The sequence below is a fragment of the Panthera uncia genome (genome assembly GCF_023721935.1).
Source record: "Panthera uncia isolate 11264 chromosome B2 unlocalized genomic scaffold, Puncia_PCG_1.0 HiC_scaffold_24, whole genome shotgun sequence".
Classification (NCBI taxonomy): Eukaryota; Metazoa; Chordata; class Mammalia; order Carnivora; family Felidae; genus Panthera; species Panthera uncia.
In genome coordinates, this window is record NW_026057580.1 from 29,249,178 (window position 1) to 29,271,374 (window position 22,197).

General features: G+C 32.6%; 1 protein-coding gene across 1 annotated transcript in view; it reads right to left on the reverse strand.

Moving 5' to 3' along the window:
* The window catches only part of EYS (eyes shut homolog), a 1,624,793-nt gene extending 1,604,210 nt beyond the window's left edge, over window positions 1-20,583 (reverse strand). The window contains 2 exon segments of the mRNA XM_049653864.1: window positions 15,184-15,297; window positions 19,649-20,583. Coding sequence (XP_049509821.1) covers window positions 15,184-15,297; window positions 19,649-20,441 — 907 coding nt within the window. The 5' untranslated portion in view covers window positions 20,442-20,583.
* Between the last annotated feature and the right edge of the window lie 1,614 nt (window positions 20,584-22,197).

Here is a 22,197-nt window from a genome sequence, read left to right on the forward strand (position 1 = left end):
ATATTAGAAGAACAAGTGCTATCATTAAAATTTCAAAAACATTCTTACAAGGAAAGCCTATGGAAAATATCAAACCTGAAAGTGTTTTAGTAAAAGCTCTTATAGATTTTAGTAAGTTTTTGAGCAATATGCCTTATTTTTTGAAGAACTCTTCATTGATCATGACTCATTCACAAATTATTTAAAATTCATTAGAGCACTTAATCTAAATCATGTGGCACATAAATAGAAAAATAAATGATCTTATCTGTGTAAAAATGTGATTTCAGTTATAGGTAAGATCGACAGAAAGGATGCAGTTCAAATAAGAATAAGTCAAACACTAAAGGACTTTATTTTACTGCCCCTGATAAAAATCATTCCATCTCATTAACTGATTGACTTATTCATTTTTCACTAAAAAATTATATTTTTTCTACTCAACCCCAAGATTGATGTTTGTGAACACTATCTTTCATAACAGTGTCTCTCACTTTAGTTTTACACTCCATCACTAATGTGCTTTTACCTGGTGTTTCTTCTCCTTTGTGCCTAAAAATCAAAATAATTTCCCCTGGATCCAAACTCCTAAGGGCCTTAGGCTATGTTCTGATAAGCAAGGATATCAAATAAAACAATTCCTCCTCCTGAGCTGTCTACTCCATCAAGTAAGATAACTGAATTAAGTGCAATTCACTTAGAAATTAAAATATATACCAAATAATAAACCCAATTGGGCTAAATGCATATATTACATTAGATTATGGGCAAGCGGGGATTCAGGTCAGAGTGCTATTATCATAAATAGGCACATAAAAGGAAATGAAACTAAGGAAAGGAGGCAAGGGATTATATAGTTAAATTAAATTGATAAATATTAGATAAAAGTTCATGGATATCATACTTAATATGTCCTTTCTATATAGCAGATATAAAGTATCTGCAGCATGGAGATGGTAAAGGAAACTTTAGGGAAGAGAGGTTGAACAACAACAAAAGTTTGAGATTTTGGAAAAGTAGCAGTAAATAATCAGAGAAGTTTCTATTTAGGCACCCAGAACAGATGGCTGGTCAGACTTGAGGGTATTGCTGGGTCTGAAGACTACAGATCTATTTGTAAAGCCACACAAAAAGTTGAGATTCCCACCACCAGTGGTCAGTAACCACAAAAAGAAGCAGAGAAAACACATGATCTGAATAAATCAACATTACTATATACATCATAGGGTATGACAGAAGTGTGACAACTGGATTTGGATTAGTTATGGAAGGACAAAAACATTTTGCAAGAAGAAACCAATAATTTGGTGCAACTCAAACAGTATAAAATAGTGTTTGTGTTTTATATACAAGATCTAAATCACACTTCAAAATAATGCTCTTTTTTTTCTTTCAACTACTGCACATGAAAAAAAACTTAGCTTCAGAAAAGTTAATTAAGTGTCTTCATAAAGATCAATAAACAGCAGATATGGGATCATATCCAGGTCCTTTAACTAAAAGAACTATTTTCCTATCAAAACAAATGGTCTCCTCCAAAATTTAAAAAAAAAAAAAAGATTTGGCCACAAAAATGAAATGTAGATTGATTCAGAAAGTGACAGAATTATAAGGAAAACTCAGTATTTCAAGATGATTATGATTTTTTGGAATCTTTGTGGGTGTGAGTTGCTATAGTAAAATAACTGTTGTTATATTCCTAGGAGTTGATAAAGTCAAAGAATATGAAGTGAGATTTTAAAATAGCGATGATAAGACTTGCAATGGAAAAAAGGATTAGAAGCTAGGTATTAGATCCATTGGTTAATGATGAGGAACCAAGAAGATAGTAAATGGTAATGTTAAAAGCAGTAGTAAATCTGACATAAGGCATGAAACTCAAAGGAGATTTTGAAAGATATGTCGAAAGCAGTAACTTACTAAGTGCAACTATTAATTAAGAAGAAGCAATAATGGCCTCATGGTACATGCATGTTCCATGAGAGAATGAGTAACTTTTGCTGTAACAAGCTATAGAAGAAGAGGAAGGCTGAGGATCATTTAGGTTCAGAATAAGACAAAGAATAAAAGGAAGTATCCTCTGGTAGAGTATCAGACAGCTGCAGCAATATTTGTAACTAAACATGATCTTCCAGAACCTTGTCTCTAACCTTTATCCTGAGAAGACTTGTGTAATATCCTAAATAAAAAGAATGTAGAAGGAATTATTTTATGTCACTTCTGAGGCTAGGTAGTAGAAGGTGATACAGCTCATTCCTCTCTGCAGAGGCTGGTTGTGGAATCCTGGTACCATACTGTGAAAGCTAATGTCATGCACAGAGGGTACCTGAAAGTATTCCATCCAAGAGCACCAGCCAGCATTTCAGTCAAGACCCAGCATCATCTGCTAGAACTGTGAAGTTCTAGGTGAATATTATAACCAATCTTCAGATGATTCTAGCACCCAGCTTTTGAGCTACTCTGAACAGCAATTATCAAAGCAAAGATAACCAAGTTGCTGATTCATGAGCAAAAAATAAATGTTGTATTTGATTTAAGCCATTAAGTTTAGGGTTATTTTATTACACAGCAATAAATAACTAGTAAAAGCTCTGTGAAGTAGTTGAAGATGTAAGAGCATAAGAATTAGAAGTCCTAAAAGGGTTTGAAGTGAAGAGTAGAAAAAAAAAATAAAGAAAGGGCTCCGGAGAATATAAAAAACAGGGAGAAAGAGGCTTGTTTTTTTGGCTGAGAACATAGTTCAAAGACATAGGGAAGGAAATATGCTTATGATTACAGACCAGAAAACCAGGAAGTTAAAGCTGTTGAAAATACTCAGATTTTTTTTTTTCCAGATTGAAGTGTTGAAAAAACATCCCAAACAAATGTTGCTGAGAAATAATGATGTCTGTCTTGGGGGAAGTAACCACCTACCCAGTCAAGGACCATCTGATATATATCAAGCATTTAATTATTATTGTATTTTTTTTCCTCATAGGGTAGTTGCCACCATTAAATGTCATCTGCATAGGGAAATATTGTACAAACTTCAAAACACTAGGCCAAGAGTTAGGGATTCTTGGGTTTTGTTCACAAAAACAAACTGCCAGTTAGTCAATACAGTCATATTCAATCTTCCCACCATTGGTCTTCATATATACTCACTGGTGCAATGAGTTTACTCATTAAAGATGTTTCAAAGTTCTAAAATAAACCCTTAAAAACTCAAGGTTATAGGGTTAGATTTATACATATTGTATTAAAATGCTGTAGAGGTAAAAAATGTTCATTTGAAAATAATTTTACATTTAATTAATGATATGTAGCCAGTGAATTTTCTATGAGAAAATGCTGAAAAGAATAAGGCACTATTAATATATCAATTTAATCAGAATTTTATTGGTGTGTGAAAATAGTTACATAGTTAAATGCTAACATGTTGTTATACCTTACCTAAAGTTTAGTTGGACTCAATTTATAAGTTCCAGTCCTCCCTGTCACACACATACCTCCCAGTTATCATGTTTTCATAAAGTAATTTAATTTATTCAAATATTGTGTCCCAGACTCAGAAGAGAGCAATGAAAGAAAAATATAATGTGAATATATGAATTCAGTAAGCTAAAAGTGTTGTTTGTTTTCTAGTTCTCACCATATCAAATGAGATACTTCATTATACAAATATAATGCCTTTTATATGAGCAATGATGATTAACGACCAATTTTCAGGGGAAAAGATATTTTAATTGCTATCTTGTAGGAGCAGTTGGTTCCCCAAATCAGTCATGATGGCACTTAAAAAACTTCAGTTCATTGTAACCCTGCAGCTGAGGTGAAACCTCAATTCTTAAATACCAATTAGTGGGCTCACCTGCCATGATGCATACTATTTAGATTCTGTTAGAAAATAGAATAAACTCTATGAAAAGTGCTTCTAAAAAGATCTAAGTTCAGGTATATCTAGTGTAGGGGCCAAGGACAGGCCTCCTCAAAATGTGCCACTTTGGCATATTGAGAATTTTGAATTAAAAAGTTACTTAAGAAACTAATGTAAGAACACTCTGATCTCCCTTTGTCTCCATAAAGCAGGAAATAAATCTCCCGTGTAAAATGTTCCTTCTCCGCACCAAGATGTAAAGAGATAACCTCATCACCAGAGATAGGGAATTAAGAACCAAGAAGGCCATATAAACTATCCTTGTTACTTTTCGCTAGTTTACCACGTCAGTCCAAATTCTATTTAGAATTCCTTATTCAGTGAAGCTCCCAAACATAAGTTTCTTTGTCCTGCCAATTTCTCACAGATTTATTGTCTCTTTGCCTCAAAAGTACAAAAAATGTCTGCCTTGCTCTTTTATTCAAGTCTCAATTTGATTATTGGGCCTCCTCCACATACTTATTTTTTTTTTTCTCTTGTTGATCTTTCTCATGTGAAATTAATTTTTAAATCAGCTAGAAGAATATTGAAGGGTTGAGAAAAATGCTTTTCCCCCAACACTGTCATTTCAGGTATATCCATCGAAATGAATTTGTCATGGATAGGTAGACACAGATACCAGTGGGATCAAATCTAATGCATTAAGTGACAGAAAAAAAAATTACTTTCTTTCCAAACTTACTCACTTGATATATCATCAAAATGTACATCATAATTTAATTTATTGTCTCATATTATTTTTAAAGTTACTCTTTAACTTGATAAAGAATTCCACTGAGTTGCAACACACTTTGGAACCACAACATATTAATCATTTACAAATAATTGTCTTGAATCAGGAAATGCTCATTTAGGGGACTATTTCTAAAAGTGTTCCTGAACATGTATGAAGTTAATAAAGTTGTTAAGGTAAGCCTGTCCATAATGAAGATTTAAAAAAAAAAGGAGTTTCTGATTAGTGTAATCAAAGCAACCAATTAAAGAAATCAAGCAAGATCATATCCATTGAAAGGGATGCTTATAATCATACTTTGATAGTTCTTGCCTTGGAATTTCATAGCTAGCATCTAAAAAAGTAATCATTGAGTATCAGCAGATAAAATAGAATAGCAAAAACTTATAGGACAAAATATTCTGTAAGTTCTGGATTTTTATTTTCAAGTTTTTTTCAATAAATAAAAGTTGAAGCCATATGTTAAAAAATGTTCCTGTATCTGAAAAATAAGTTTATGGCTTTCCCCATAAAACACATTTCAAAGTCCCAAGATGGAGTAATTAGAGAGTTTCTGCATGGAATTCTATAAATTGTCACACCTGTTTACTTGAACAAAGAATTAAAACATGCAGACTTCAACAGAATTCAAGAACTCATTAAAAGACTTACACTGCACCAGCAGAAAATACTTAATATAGAAAAAAGTATTAGTCATTTTCAGGCAGTCATTAAGTGACTTTTAAATCTCTGAAACTGACAAATCAGAAGTGAAAAATTATCACAATTATATAGGCAGTATTACTGCAATGTATAGAACATCTGTTACTAACGATAGCCAATTCAACATAATTATAAGGGAGTCACTGGTACTTTCAATATTATAAGACTAAAAGCGACTTTTATACTTTTTTCACTTTAAAAAAACAATGCAATCCCACCATTTGCATAGTTGGTATGAAAACTGAACACATTATGAGTTAAAGATAAGCAGGTATTCACATTATTCACATGGCCATGTGTACCAAAACCATATCTTTGATTTTTAGGAGATGACATATTTCTTTCAATATTCCTTCCAGTGTCCTAATAAAACACACAGCAAAAACTGTGATCCTTTTCCTTCTATATAGGACAATAAGAGTGTATAATAGTAGATTATAATCCTGTGACTCCAGATTAAAAAAAAAAAGTTTGCTTCATATTTATTCTCAAGTATAGCTGTCAAAAGAGAATCACAATACTTTGAATTCCTTTAAGAATAGACCCCTGTCTCTTACTTTCTTTATTATGAAACATTTATTCAATACCTTATATGTGCTGGAAGATGGGGCTGTAAATATGACTAGATTGTAGGCCTTGCTGCCTATTGTAAATCAATAGAAGGGGAAAAAGGAAGTGAATTTTGGAGGAGTAAAGGAAAGGAAGAAGATCTTCATTCTAGAGAAGATTAAAAGTATGAACAAAAGCAGGGAAAATGTGAATATTTATGATTTATTCATAGGACAATCATTAGAACTATCTGATTATAGCAGATGATTGGTTTAGAGAAATATTAAAAATGTAAGTTAATAAAAGTAGATACAAGACAAGTATATTAATACTCAAATGCTAGGGGAAAAAAGGAAACCAGGTTTGTCTGAATTAGCAAAATAGAAGAAATAAACATTGAAGGGCACTGGGGTGATTCAGTTTTTTGAGATTCCAACTCTTGATTTTGGCTCAGGTCATATCCTAGTGTCATGGGATTGAGCCCCAAGTCAGGACTCAAGCATGGAGCCTGCTTGCAATTCCCTCTCTCTTTCCTTCTGCCTCTCTCCTCCACTCATATTGCTCTCTTAAATAAAAAATAAAATAAAATAAAATAAAATAAAATAAAATAAAATAAAATAAAATAAGGGCACCAGGTGGCTCAGTCAGTTAAGTGTCCGACTCTTGGTTTCAGGTTAGGTCATGATCTCACAGTTTGTGAGTTTGAGCCCAGTGTGGGGCTCTTTGCTGACAGTGCAGAGTCTGCGTGAGATTCTGTCTCTCTCTCTCTCTGCCACTCCCCAACTTGTGCTCTTGCTCCCTCTTTCTCTCTCTCTCTCTCAAAAATAAATAAACATCAAAAAAATAAAATATAATATTTTAAAAAAAGAATGAAGAATTATGTCAAACAATAGCAAAAGTAGAAACAGCTAAATTTAATTGAATACTTACTGTTTGTCTCATTTTACCAAGTACTTTACATGGATTGTGTAATTTAGTCCTCGGGGTGGGGGGACAATGAGATGAATATTTAAATTCTTGTAATTTACAGTTCAGAAAACTAAAATTTAGAGAGCTTAAATAATATTTTATTTTCTTCATATTATAGATGAAGTAATCAAAAATTATATAACTAAATTGTGTATATCGTTGTTATGGAAACTAATAACCAAACAACTCAATTTCATCTTTCTACCATGTAATACAAGTAAAGGAAAGGAAGTAGAGTCTTTGGAGAAAGAAAGTAGCATTTAAAAATATATATTTAGAAAATTTAGTTGGTTGTACGAGGTAAAATTATTTAAGCAAGCCATAATGTATTTATCATAGCTACTCAATTCTCTTTCTCTAGAATTTCAGCACTTGACAGTGCTTCATTACCAAAGCTGCTCCATCTATAGTTGTGAATTTCATTTAAAAATATTTATCATCATATGTTAAGTGCAGTCAGGATCACTTTGCCAGAAATTCTTTATGACTAGTTATATACACTTGTTTTAAAATAACATCTATGGGGCGCCTGGGTGGCTCAGTCGGTTGGGCGGCCAACTTCGGCTCAGGTCATGATCTCGCGGTCCGTGAGTTCGAGCCCCACGTCAGGCTCTGTGCTGACAGCTTGGAGCCTGAAGCCTGTTTCGGATTCTGTGTCTCCCTCTCTCTGACCCTCCCCCGTTCATGCTCTGTCTCTCTCTGTCTCAAAAATAAATAAACGTTAAAAAAAAAAATTTTAAAAATAAAAAAATAAAATAACATCTATCTACCTGAATCCCTGTTTAGGTGCCCTTCAAAGTTACCTGTTTCAATATAAACAGAGAAAAGTTCTGGAGATTTAAAAAACAAAAACAAACAAACAAAAACAAAACAAAACAAAAAAAAAACCAAGAGAGCGCAAGAAAGAAATATTCACACTGATGTTACTTTGTGTTACTGCGAATAGCTATTGAACTATATATATATATATATATATAATATAGTATATATATTTTACTATATTATATATTATACTATATATATTATACTATATTATATATTATACTATACTATAATATTGAACTATATATAATAAAGGCCAGATGAACTTTCTCACAGAAAATAAAACTGTATAAAAACATACAAACTATCTTCACAAGAAAGAGAAAGTCTATGGAGGTTAACTAGATTTATCATGGTTAATCACTTAACAACATATACAAATATCAAATCATTATGTTATATAACTGATACTACACTAATATAATGTTATATGTCAATTATATCTCGGTTTAAAAATATTAAACCCACACACACATACACACACACTACACAAAGTCCTTGAAGAGTGAACAAGACTAGGCAGAATTAGAAAGCATCAGTAAACAAAACAAACAAAACAACAGAAATTAACTCAAAGGAAAGATACAGGGAGGAAAATGACTGCCCTAAAATGAATTGTGCCAGAATGACAAGTAGGAAAATAATAAGGTGTCTACCAAATGTGTAATTGTAGAAGAAAAGGAGAAAGAGATTTTAGCAGTAAAAAATAATTTAAAGTGGCCTGAAACTTTCCCAACATGGTGAAAAACATTACCTCACAAATCCAAGAAGTTTGATAATCTCAGGTAGGACATATACAAAGAAAACCATGGCTATGCACGGTAGTCAATAACTAAAATATAAAATTACTAAATCAGTTAGAGAAAAAAAAAGACATATCCATAGGGAACAATAATTCAAATGATAACTGACTTTGTATGAGAAATAATAAAGGCCAGAAGACAATATTATCAAGTCAACGAATTATCTCTAAATTAAAAGAAAAAAATGGATAAATTAAATTCAAATCAATGAAGCAAGACAACTTAAAAATGGCAAAGCAAGTAAGCCTTACTGGTTCTCAAGATCTATAGGATACTATGGGTCTATACAAATATACACTGACATTGCCTCACTGTTAAGTATTTAATTAACTTTTCACTGAACAAACCAGAGAAGTAACATTACATACTGGCATAAGATCAATATCATTAGAGCGAAAAAATCCAAGTTATGAATCTATTTCCACCATTTTCTCAAAAGGTTAAATAGAGATGAAATTAACTATTTAATGTACTTATTTTCTGGTAAAAAGAAAGTCACATGATAAATAGTAGTTAACTATTATATTTATCCAATAGTAACAAAAAGGCAAAGTGTCACAACATATATGTTTTATGATTTTAGCTACATTATATACTTTATTGAGCATTCAAAGCCCTTTTATCTGTAATCAATTTCTGCTCTCATTTATCAACATAAGAAATACAAATTTTCATGATCATCCTGAGATGATCATAAATTACTATTTATAAAGTGAAAAATATATACTAGATACTTAGTGGACACATAGATTGTCTCCAGACGATTTATAGTGGGATGAGGAACACTTGGATTCATTGTTTTGTCAATGAAAGGAGGATCACAAGAGAAGGAAGACTAATCAGAAGATGCAAAATGAGTTTCAGTTCTTTATCAGGATGGAGTATGGTAGGTATCAAAGGAAATCATGCATGTTAATAATTAGATACAGAATCTTTGTTTTTTAGTGTTATGCTACTGTGGATTATGCTGTAGCATAGGTCACCACCAATGCTGATAATGATCACAGTGACCAAAGAATCAAGAAGAAAAATACCACACAATGAAATCTGACAATGTAAAAATAATAACTGTCCAGAGGAAAGTACATGAACTCTTTCCTAAAAATTATGTACATTAGTAAATATGTTAGATTTACTTGCATCAATATTTGCCATAATTTTAACTCCAAATCTTATGAATACTAAGCCTCAGAGTTGAGTGTACAGGTAGAGTGCCTATCAGTTCATGTAATATGATTATTCATAATATTTAACAACTTAACACTTATGAGAACAAGGACTAGTTCAATTCTCTACGTGGCAGGGGGTTAGAACCACGATTGAACTGACTGAGATTAATTTCCCAACTTTTATCAGAATTGAGTTTCAAGTAGGATTAAAGTTCAATTATTAAAAATGAAAAAAGTTATATCTGATTTAGCTCCTGCTAGCTTTCCTTTCCATGAACAAAATACTATTTTCCATAAATTCTACCTACTGGTAGGGGTTTTAAAAATGGAGAAATCTACTTTATATTGGAAAATATTCTGCCCACCTTCTGATTTAAACTGATTTAAACTAACAAAATATCTTAGAGTATCCTCCACTAGACAATTTAGACCTCTTGTTACCTGAGGTTACAATATCCTGAAAAATTGATTATTCCTTCAATGCCATGCTATGGTTTCTTTAAATCATTCATCTTGGGTACAGAGATCCCAACTTGTCTTGCAAATAAAGCTTCTTGAATCTTGAAACTAAAATTAATTTTGTAGCTATAAATTAGTCCTAAACTAAGACTGAAGAGTTTATTTTCTGACAATCATTTGTTCTTCTATCAAAATCATATTTTAAAAGTTTGAAAGTAAGTCAAGGACTAACCATCTATAGAATGCGAATTTTAATGGTTCCTTGAATTGCTCAAAAAGATACAGTAAGTTTCTTGCAATAAACCTTACGAAGTTATAAAATTAGAGCAAATCACTTTATAACAGATACATAAATCTTACATAACATTTTCAAATTTGGAATTACAATTAAAGAATATAATTTCATACAGCTTTTTATTAGAACTTTATTAATTCTACTTTTATATGTCTGATATTGCAGCTGACCTCATGGCTAATTGTTCTTATTCATACTCTTCCATAATATTTGAGGTGTCTTAGAAATGAGGAATATGTTTCTTTTTTCTAAAGGATCACTAGTTTTATTTATTTTTAAAAATTTTTTTAACGTTTTATTTATTTTTGAGACAGAGAGAGACAGAGCATGAGCAGGGGAGGGTCAGAGAGAGAGGGAGACACAGAATCCGAAGCAGGCTCCAGGCTCTGAGCTGCCAGCACAGAGCCCAACGTGGGGTGTGAACTCATGAACTGTGAGATCATGACCTGAGCTGAGGTCGGACGCCCAACCGACTGAGCCACCCAGGCGCCCCAAGGATCACTAGTTTTAAAATAGGAGTGGTGACTCTACACCTTGTTTATTTGCTGTCTTGATTTATATTAATTGATGACTGATAGATACATACATACATACATACATATATACATACAAAGTTAAAAAAATATGCTGTTTCCTGTACATTTTTGTCTATGGCTTTAAGTCACAGAATAATGCAATAAATAGGTACTATATCCCAATCTATAATAGTTCCTAGATCTTCTAATAAGGAGTCATCATCCTAGTTTGCACATGGCAGTAGCAGCAGTTTCCGCCTTGGAGTGTAAGACAGAATGTTGCCAAGATAACAGTTCCCCCCAACTTACCAAATTACCATTTGTCCTGGACTTTCTAAGAAAGTAACATTATTCACACTTTCATTAGATGTGTTTGATATACATTAGATGTGTTTGATATATCTCCACTTTGTACTTTAAATTCTGCAATGGTCTTTTCTAGGAGTATTAGAGATACATAGACAGCATATTGTTTAACATGAGGATAAACTAGCAAGTTAACAAATGATAACCTACTTATCTTTTCCCAATCTTTTCCAGATGCAAAGTATATTATATTTCTCATTTAAGGATACCTTATTGGATTTTGGAGACCCAAGAAGCTACAAATAGCTCACTACTTATTGTTTCAGTGGAGAGGAGGAGAAGGATCTGATAATGCTGCCCTACCAGCACAAAGCTTCCTTTGCAAATGGGCCAGTGGTAACCACAGGGAATTATGAGTATAGCCATGTACTATATGAGAGACAAATAGAGGACAAGAAGTCCTGTTAACAGAGTTTATAGGGAGTTATCTATATGTTCTTGCTATAGAAGTTTGGCCATACCATTGATCACAGGTATGGTATAAATTGAGGGTTGATAAACAATAACTCTAAGCCAAATGTGACCTTACACCTATTTTTGCAAATAAAGTTTTACTGGAATATAGCCAGATTAATATGTTTGAATATTGTCTATGGCTCCTTTCACACTCTAATAGCAGAGTTGAGTTACCTCAATGGAGACCATACGGCTCAGAAAGTATAAAACATTTACTATTTGATCCTTTACAGAAGTTTGCAAAAAAAAAGGAGAAGAAGGGGCGCCTGGGTGGCGCAGTCGGTTAAGCGTCCGACTTCAGCCAGGTCACGATCTCGCGGTCCGTGAGTTCGAGCCCCGCGTCGGGCTCTGGGCTGATGGCTCGGAGCCTGGAGCCTGTTTCCGATTCTGTGTCTCCCTCTCTCTCTGCCCCTCCCCCGTTCATGCTCTGTCTCTCTCTGTCCCAAAAATAAATTAAAAAAAAAAAAAATTTAAAAAAAAAAAAAGGAGAAGAAGAAGAAGAAGAAGAAGAAAGAAACAAAGAAACAAAGAAAAAAAATAAAAGTTTGCAAGCCTCTGGCATAAATATACTATTATTTACATATTTTGTTTTGTACTGATGTTTCTTATTTTAATATAAATACTTAAAATGCAATTATATAAAAAACTATACATATACACACATATATTTTTTAAACGTAATTTATTTTGAGAGAGAGAGAGAGAGAGAGAGAGAGAGACAGAGAGAGAGCATTAAAGCGGGGAAGAGGGGCAGAGGGAGACAGAGAATCACAAGCAGGCTCAGTGCTGTCAGCACAGAGCCTGACCCTGGGCTCAATCTCACAAACCGTAAGATTATGCCCTGAGTTGAAATCAACACTCAGATGCTTAGCTGACTGAGCCACCCAGATGCCCTCCAAAAACAACTTATATTGTTAAGAAAAAAAGTTTCAGATTTACATTTCCCCAGAAAGTTGATAATTAATATGCAGTTTGCTCCTATACTATGTCACTATTAATGATCCACCACAGAATATTAGTGACATCACTATTTGAAAATCAGAAGTTACACATTAGTTGAAAAATGATCAGCATCTATTTTAAATGTTAATTATCTTAGAAGACTGTCTGCCAATGCTGAATTAGGTGCAGATGCAGAAGGGATTCTTACAGATCACTCTGTGAAGCATGTCTTTTCATTTAGATCAAATGACTGTCCCAAAATAATTTTCCTCATTTTCTATTGCAAGTTTCTCCGTACATATAACAAGTGAAGTGATAGTTATATAAATGTGTCAGCTCAATTAACACAACAAATCCATACACAGTTAAAAGATGCCAGCTGCTTGTTATTAGTAAAATTAGAGGCTTCAAATAAATCATTAGTAAATTTCAATAATGGTTTGAATTTTCCATCCAATTCATTGAATTAAAATAAAGCTTTACAAGTTTATTCTGTTGAAGGAAAGGTATCTGAAGAGATTAGGAACGTATTTGAAAATTCAGTGAAGTTGTTCAAAGATAAAATTATTTGTTCTGCTAAAATTATAAATAATTTTTGTGTATATTATATACATATATGTTATATACATGAGATATACAATATTTTGATCAAGTTGAGAAAAGGATGGGATTAATTTGAGAAAAGGATGGGAAAGAAATATACTTGAAATTTACTGTGATGCAGACATCATTCATATTTTAATACAAACTAGTGATATTCACACAATTGAAAGTATAGTTGCAAATTTTATAAATAATTTTAAATATACACAGGACCAGAAATATTTTCTTGACAAAGCTAGAATGAGGGGTAAAAAAGTGTGACTTAGCAAAATGTACTTTCATTTGCTGCTGTCCATTAGCATTTGGATTTTAGAAACACTTAAGCTCCTGAAGAGTGACTGAAAATAAGCCCAAATGCCTCTGAGAAGTTTTGACATTTTAGTGAAAGAACCCTCTAAATTTTCATTGCATCTTGTTCACATTCAGTAACAAGCATTTAATAAAACAAGTTAATAAATTAAGCACACAAAATATCAGGTTTTGAAAGTTTTAGTGAGTGGTCCTTATTTTTAAAAAGAAATTAAAATTTATTGTTGCATAACACAACAGAGACATGCAACATACTCAGTAAGTTCAAAAGTGCAAATATTATAAGTACTATAACTGTGCTTTGGAATAACTAGACTTTTGGAAAGCAACATGAGGGGGATCCTATATTTCATAGATAAATTTATGTACTAGAACATAATGGAAATAACTTGAGAAATCCTATAATGTTGCAGTACTTAATATTGGCCAAATATTCAAAGGAATCATATGTGGAGATCATTTATTTCATGAGGTAAATGTTTGAAAATATTTGTCAAAGAAAATAATGTCAAACAGGATAAAAATATGGCTCCTATGAAAAACCTAACTTATGTGTTTTATACAGAAACAAACAAAAAACAACAACAACAAAAAAAACTGAATTGAGAATACTTTCCATTTAGCAAATTTCCTTTGAGATTAACACGAGCCTCAACATTTCAGTGAAAATAGCCTCAATTAAGAATGGCATAGTTAAATGTCAATTGAAGGCATGAACAATTTCAAGTTTATTAATTGTAAATGAACCTTGGGTATAATTTTATTAAAAAAAATAAAATAAGACCACATTGAAAAATTCATTCCTCATAAAAATATTAGCAACATACTATTAAAGATATATATGGCTAAACACAGTTTCTGCTTATATTATTTGGTAATGTTCAGATAATCAACATAAAGTATGTTTTTAAAATTTCCTTTTATTTATAGAGATCAAAGATCAAGGTATAATGATTTTATTTCAAAACAATTTTATGAAAAGTAGAACTATTCTTAAGAATCAGCCAACTTTATGTGTCTGCCTATTTAATGAAACCAATTTGAAATAAATATTTCGAATATTATATAATTGTAACTGCTTTTAGCTACCTCTTTTGCTCAAAAATGCCATGTTTTGGAAGATAAATTATATGGTTTCCATAATGCAGGATATGGTAAAATATTGTACAAATATTTTAACTCCATAACTTCTCTTAAGGAAATAGAAGACTTGAGGAATGCAAGACCTGAAAAGATTTTTTTGAAGACAATTATTGGGAGTCCTTATTGCTTGCATTGCTACCAACCCTTCTTACTATGGAACAGTGGCCAATGTATTCTACTAAAATTTCAAATCTCCCTCAACTGAGTTAGGAGGAAGGACCTCCAAGAGAAACACGAAGAAATATTACCATTCTCTGTAATTTGGAAGACGTGCATTTTTTGTTGCACTCCCACAAAAGGAGTCTTTAGGTGTCTAATTGTGGCTGGAGACACCATTGCTTAAAGACATTTTTCAGTAATAAATGAAACATTTCAAGTTTAATTTGAAATAAATAAAACAATTAAAATGATTTGTATGCATGTGTATATACATATTATATGCACATTTTTTACCTGAAAATGGTTCATCACATTCACAGATGAAACTACTTGCAGTAATATTGCCACAATTCCCATGGAAACAGATACGTGGTCGACATTGTCCAATAATTTCTGAACAATGTATGCCTATATAAATGAAAATAAATTAATTTTGCAACTAGATTAAAAATATTTACATTGTATATAGTTAACTATGGTTATCAACTTTCCCAAATTCTTTAATCATGAGCAGAAATTGGGCATTGAAGAGGACATCTTTTGGGATGAGCACTGGGTGTTGTATGGAAACCAATTTGACAATAAATTTCATATATTAAAAAAAAATCATGATCAAAATTTTGACAAAATGTAATTCTAATTAATAAATAATACTCCATGATGATGTGTATATATATATACACACATATATGCATATATACACATATATGCATATATACACATATATGCACATATATGCATATATATATACACATATATACACACAAATATATACATATATACACACATATATACATATATACACACATATATATATATATATATATATATATATATTTTTTTTTTTTTTTTAAGTAGGCTCCAAGCCCATGTGGAACCCAACATGGGGCTTGACTCAAGACCCTGACGTCAAGACCTGAGGTGAGATCAAAGAGTCATATGCTCAACAGACTGAGCTAATAGGGGCCCTGCCATAGTGATGTATTTAAATTGAAACAAAAGTTGCTCAGTTGATTAAGTGTCTGACTCCTGATGTTGGCTCAGGTCTTGATCTCAGAGTCTTGACTTTGCGTTGGTAGGTTAGGGCCCTCAGTGGGCTCTGCACTGGGCATCATATCTACTTAAAAAAATTGCAACAAAAATTAATTTCAATAAATTTGACATAAGGTTTTCCATCTTCTGACCCCCACTATATATTCAAATATTTTTCTGATTCTTGATATTTGAGATTTAGTTATTTTCATGATAATTTGAATTTGTTAATGTTTCGACAGTATATATTAATAATATATGTTCTTCAACATACAGTGGTAGCACTGCAGTGGTAATTTACAAAGTGATACATTCAAAAGTATACTGTCTTAGCCCTATAACTTAGCCAAGGTGATAATTCCAAAGAGGAAAATGTAAAAGATTGACACTATCTGAAGAGGAACCAAGGCATAAACTTTCAGTCAAGCACGTTGAATAAGCTCTAGAGATCTGCTGTACAACATTGTACCTACTGTCAACATTAATATATCATACACTTAAAAATTTGTTAAGGGGGTAGATGTCATATTAAGTGTTCTTTTCATAATAAAATAAAAAATAAAATAAAATAAAATGAAATAAAATAAAATCTAAAATTATGGGGAAATAAAGAAAAGGCTGTTGGATTCTTAGAAGTTAGGCACGAACTTCTAAACTCTACATTTTCCTGCCCTTGCTGGTCTGTCAAGTTTCTAAATCTCACTTATACCCACTTTTGTGATCCTACAATATTGCATACCATAACCTTGTTTACAATACTTTTCCATGCAGTTAATTGGCTCATAATATCCTTTGTAGAAGAATATGCCCAGGACATTCAATGGCAAATGGACACATGTTACTATAACTGTTGTACATAATTTTCAATAGATTAGTCACCCCTCCATTCTAAGTGAATTTTTAATTTAATTTGTAAGCAGTTTTTGGCATTATCATTGATTCCTTTCAAATTCTTTATAGACTGACAGCTCTGACTCACTAATACAGAACTCTTCTTCCTTCATTTACCTCCAAACAACCCCCAACACAATGAAAATTTAAGTAAATATAATTATGTGCCAAATATTTCCATGTACAAAAACTAAATTAACAATAGAATGTTCAGTAGGTCATAATCTATTTCAATCAGTGTAAGGGGCCAAATAGTGAGCCATCAAAATTCATATGTTGATATCCTGACCTCCAGGACCTCATAGTGTGACTGTATTTGGAGACAAGATCTTTAGAAAGGTAATAAAACATTAAATGAGGTCATTAAGGTGGGTCCTAATCAAATGTGGCTCATGTCCTTATAAGAAGAAAAATTTCGGATCATACAGACAGATACAGAGGAAAGACACAGGGAGAACATGGCTGTCTACAAACCAATCAGAGAGGCCTCAGAAGAAACCAATCTTGCTGACATGATCTCTAACATTTAGCCTCTAGAATGGAAGAAAGTAAATTTCTGTTGTTGAAGCCACTCAAACTATGGTACTTTATTATGGCATCACTAGCAAATTAATACAGTTAATATTCTCAACTTATTTGGTAATTCTACATATTTCTATAACATCTGAGATTTAAAATTGAAGCAATTATAATTAAAGTGTCATTATGGTATATACTCAATATTATGGTGTTTTAACATTTAATGGCTTACATTATCTATGGCTGTGTTTCTATTAAACAAACAAACATTGGGTAGAAACAAACCACTCTATGCAACTAAGATAAAACCACTGAAATAGAATTCCATGGTATATGATTAAACATGTGCCAATTAATATTCTGATAGATGGTAGAAATTTTCTGGCCAAATATACTTTAAAATTCTTTGGACAAACTAAAACAGATGCTTTAGGAGCTCTCAAATTGCTTTTTCATTCACCTCAAATCAGCAACTTGGGTGCTTTCTATTTTTTGCTGACCTTTCTTAATTTTAATTACCTGATAAACTCTGGAGAGAGTCAAAGTTACTTACATCTTTGTTCACCGAAGCCAATAAGAGTCAAATGGGAATTTGATCCCAGTTATAGAGAGAGGATGTTCAGTGGATATTGCTGGGATTTACTTTTAAAATGGTCTTGGTACTTCCCTACTATAGAGTTTAAAATTACTCTGAAAGATTGGCTTAGGTGAACTTTAGAGCCTACAAAGATTTATTGAGATATTCCATTACATTTTATTATACAGCCTTCTCAAACTTGGCTCCAATGGAGTCTTGACAGCAACATGCAAGAAAAACCTTGTTGAAGCCCCCTCAACCCTGTCCCCCCAAATTACAGTTATATCCTTGAGCCTCATCTGATCTAGTCAATATCTATCCAGCCCTCTTTCCTTTCTCTTGAACAAAATATACTACCAACATGTTATTTGTTTTCCCATATTATCATTGGGAAACTATATCAAGCAATTCCCTTTGTTAGATCATCCTCATCTTACCCACTAACCTTGTAACTCTCTATGCCAGGTCTCGGAAACTCCCACTAAAACAAATTCATTAATCCCTGTAGTTTAAAATTCCCCTACATTTCTCAGTATTTCTTTTTATTTTCCTCTGATGACCCAGATTCCCTAGTAAACTTTCAAGTGGTGACAGTGATTTTCCCTTTAATCCTAACTTCAGTCTCAGGTAGTATAATTTACATTTTTTTTAGATTGCCCTTCCGGTTTCATCTATTCACCAAATGCCTTCTTTTTTTATAACCTTTCCTCACCATTGCCTCTCATTTACCTTACTGTAACCAATTTTATTAATTATATCAATTTCTTTCCTTCCTTTCCAATATTATCTACCAATCACTTTATAAGAGCCATATCGGGGCGCCTGGGTGGCTCAGTCGGTTAAGCGTCCGACTTCAGCTCAGGTCATGATCTCGCGGTCTGTGAGTTAGAGCCCCGCGTCGGGCTCTGGGCTGATGGCTCAGAGCCTGGAGCCTGCTTCCAATTCTGTGTCTCCCTCTCTCTCTACCCCTCCCCCGTTCATGCTCTGTCTCTCTCTGACTCAAAAATAAATAAACGTTAAAAAAAAATTTGTAAGTGCCATATCAACATCCATTAAACACATTGCTCTGGGCTTACAATTATCTTTTCTTTTTCAGTTCTGCCAAGCTACTTCATACCTCCTTACCTCTTTCCACTCAGATCCACACTTAATTACTACATTATTACCTAGAACTGTTTAACTTAAATACCATAAACTTGGGAATTTCATTCTACAGCTAATATTATTCCAATGTTTTGTTTTTCTTTTTTTAATTACATGAGACATTAAGAGGGAATTTGGGGAAAGATGTGAAAGTAGGTATTTCAGGATAAAAGATAGGTGCTTTTAAAAAAAATCTTAGGGGCACCTGGGTGCCTCAGTCGGTTAAACATCTGACTCTTGATTTTGGCTCAGGTCATGATTGCAGGGTCATGGGATTGAGCCCCACCTTGGGCTATGGGCTGAGCATGGAGCCTGCTTGGGATTCTCTCTTTCCCCCTGCTCCTCTCCCCTGCTTGCATGCTCTCTCTCTAAGATAAAATTTAAAAAAACAAAACAAACAAAAACCTCTTATTTAAATAAGAAAAAAAAAATTACAGAATGCCTAATGGGAATTGTGTCCAGAATCCAAATTTAGCCCATTCTAAAAAATCTACAAAATTTTTAGAAGTGTAGTTTGTTTTTTGGAAAGTAGCAATATATGAATTCAGTTTATTTTCCTTTTTTAACAGAATTATGTTACTTAAAAAAAAATCTTACCTGTAAATGGTGGGTAACAGGTACATTCATATCCTTGCTTATTCAATTTTCCTCTTTTATTAATGCAACTGCCATTATTTTCACATGGTTTATAAGAACATGGATCAAGTTCTTGGCAATATTTTCCAGAAAATGGAGGCTGACAATGGCAGCTGTATGTCTTGCTCCAAACCTCAGTAAGACATTTGCCATGCCCAGAACAAAATTCTGAACTCAGAGATTCCTGGCAAAACTGTTCTTTCACTGTCACATTTAGCCGTAGCCCCAGGTGACAAAACGATGGACCACTTGCTGTTACTGTGATAAAATAATGTGTTCCAGCACTCAGCCACTGAGAATTAACAGTGTGCATTCCTTTTAGTTTGCAACCAAAAAGTAACTGATCTTCAGTTGTGGTGTTTTGCAGACAGTCAATGAATGATGCTTCAGAAACATTCATCAAATTTATTTCTGGAGATTCAAGAGATGGTTCAGAAGAAATTATAAGGATGTCTCCCAATTGAATTTGCAAAGGGCAAATCTGGGGAACAACTTGATTGCCTGAAGTGTTCATTTTAGTATTTACATCCCCAAACCAGCAATCTCCATAGAAGTCCATGCAGATGTTTTCTGTTAGTGTCCAATTCACCATATATGATAATGGTTGTGTATGCCATTCTTCCACAAATTGCCATTTACATGTTGTTTTTCCATTTATAAATGTGCTATGAAGAACCACCAGGCTCAGAAGCATAATTGATTTGTTAATCATTTTGGGAAATTGTATTTTACAGTCTCTCATGAAAAGTGTCATAAAGAATTGCTGCAAAATGGGCTTTTAGTGTTGCTGAAAATTTGCAAGCAGAGATTTTGTTCAAGGATTCCCAGGAACTGGCTTTTTTTCTATTCCCAAATGCAAGTGGATTCTGATCAAGAAACAGTAGAGTTCAACTGATTTAAATATCCCTTTAAACATAAAAACATACATTGTTAGTGAAGTTACTTAATTATATAGACAATTCTAAGCTGGTTCCTGCAAAGACTATGCTGCCACCACCTATGCACCTTCTTTGTGAAACAAGGCCAGAAAAAATGTGGTGAAAATATACTGCACCTGATCCTGTCCTATAGAATTACCTGCTTCTGAAAAGTTTTGTATTGTTATATAATTATACCAGCAATTTACTGCAATCTTTTGTATGCTCTTTTCACCAAGCTTCAACAAAACTAAAATACAACAATAAGCAAGTTCCTTTATAGATGGTTTTAATTTTCTTCAGATATAAGTATTGCTCTCGGATTAGGTTTAGAAAATGCTTTAAAAAACACCATCCATAAAGCAAGAAAAAATGATTTAAATATAATGTTCATATAGTATTTTCATATAAATATAAGCCATAATGCACAAACCATGATCTTCTAATCCAGGAGGTGAGAACTCCCAGATATACAAGAGATTCTAGAAAATTCCATCATGTAAATAAATAAACTCAGAATGAGACTTCACCCAACTTCTGCAGAATTGTGGGAATATAGTAGGCCAAGAGGGAAAAGGAAGTATAAAATGGAATAATAAAAGGATGGTAAGTACAGGTATTATGTAATGACTTCTCTTTCATCACTCACCACTGGTATGAAAGGGAGACCATGGGATTAACCCTGTGGGTAAGGCATCATTACTCCCAGAGGCAAAAAAAAAAAAAAAATATTGCCACCACCCACAAAACAAAAAAATAGCAATCTTTGAGATTTAATATATTGACCCAATTAAAAAAATAGTAACTACAACTCATTGAGGGTTTTCTTTGTGTAAATCACTCTAGTATTTAATTAATTAAAAAAAACTGTAAAGATCGCAACAAAAGTTAAATTCTGAAAAGGTGTAATGGAAAAACATGCCCTTTTGATGTCAGTGATGTTATTTTTCCAGTCTACATTTTAAGGCCACATGGGTTTTAATTCCTTTCACTCTTATATAGACAAGAATGTATTAAATATATTCATTTAATGAAATTAACATAGTTGTATTAAATTAACATAGTAGTACTGAAGATTGAGTTAGATTATATAAGAATTTACAAGCCATTCAAAATCCCGTCATGTTTTACTATATCTTGACTGTCAGTTTGTTGTTAAATGACTTATGCCATTATGTGACACAATTAATTTGTTAATTTATATCAAATATTTATATTAAGTCCAATTTCTTAATGGCCATTCTAGATCATATAGAAATTAAATTTGAGTTGTAAATTTCCTCTTTGAAAATTCAATTGTATTATAAATCTATAAAATATAAATTCATAAGTAATATATTACCATAAAATATGCATATGGAAAATGTAAAATTGTAACTTTCCTGGAATTAAAAGTTATGTATGATCATGTTCATTTCAAATGTTAGTCATAACTTCTGAATATAAATTAGTAATCTTGCTAAGATTTAAAGACTACTTTGAACAAATAGATATGATCCGAATCTACATGCAAGGCAATATGCTAGGTACTGGGAATTCTTCAGTGACCAAGTGAAATGAACTATCAATGTAAAAAACTGAGAACTTAATAAA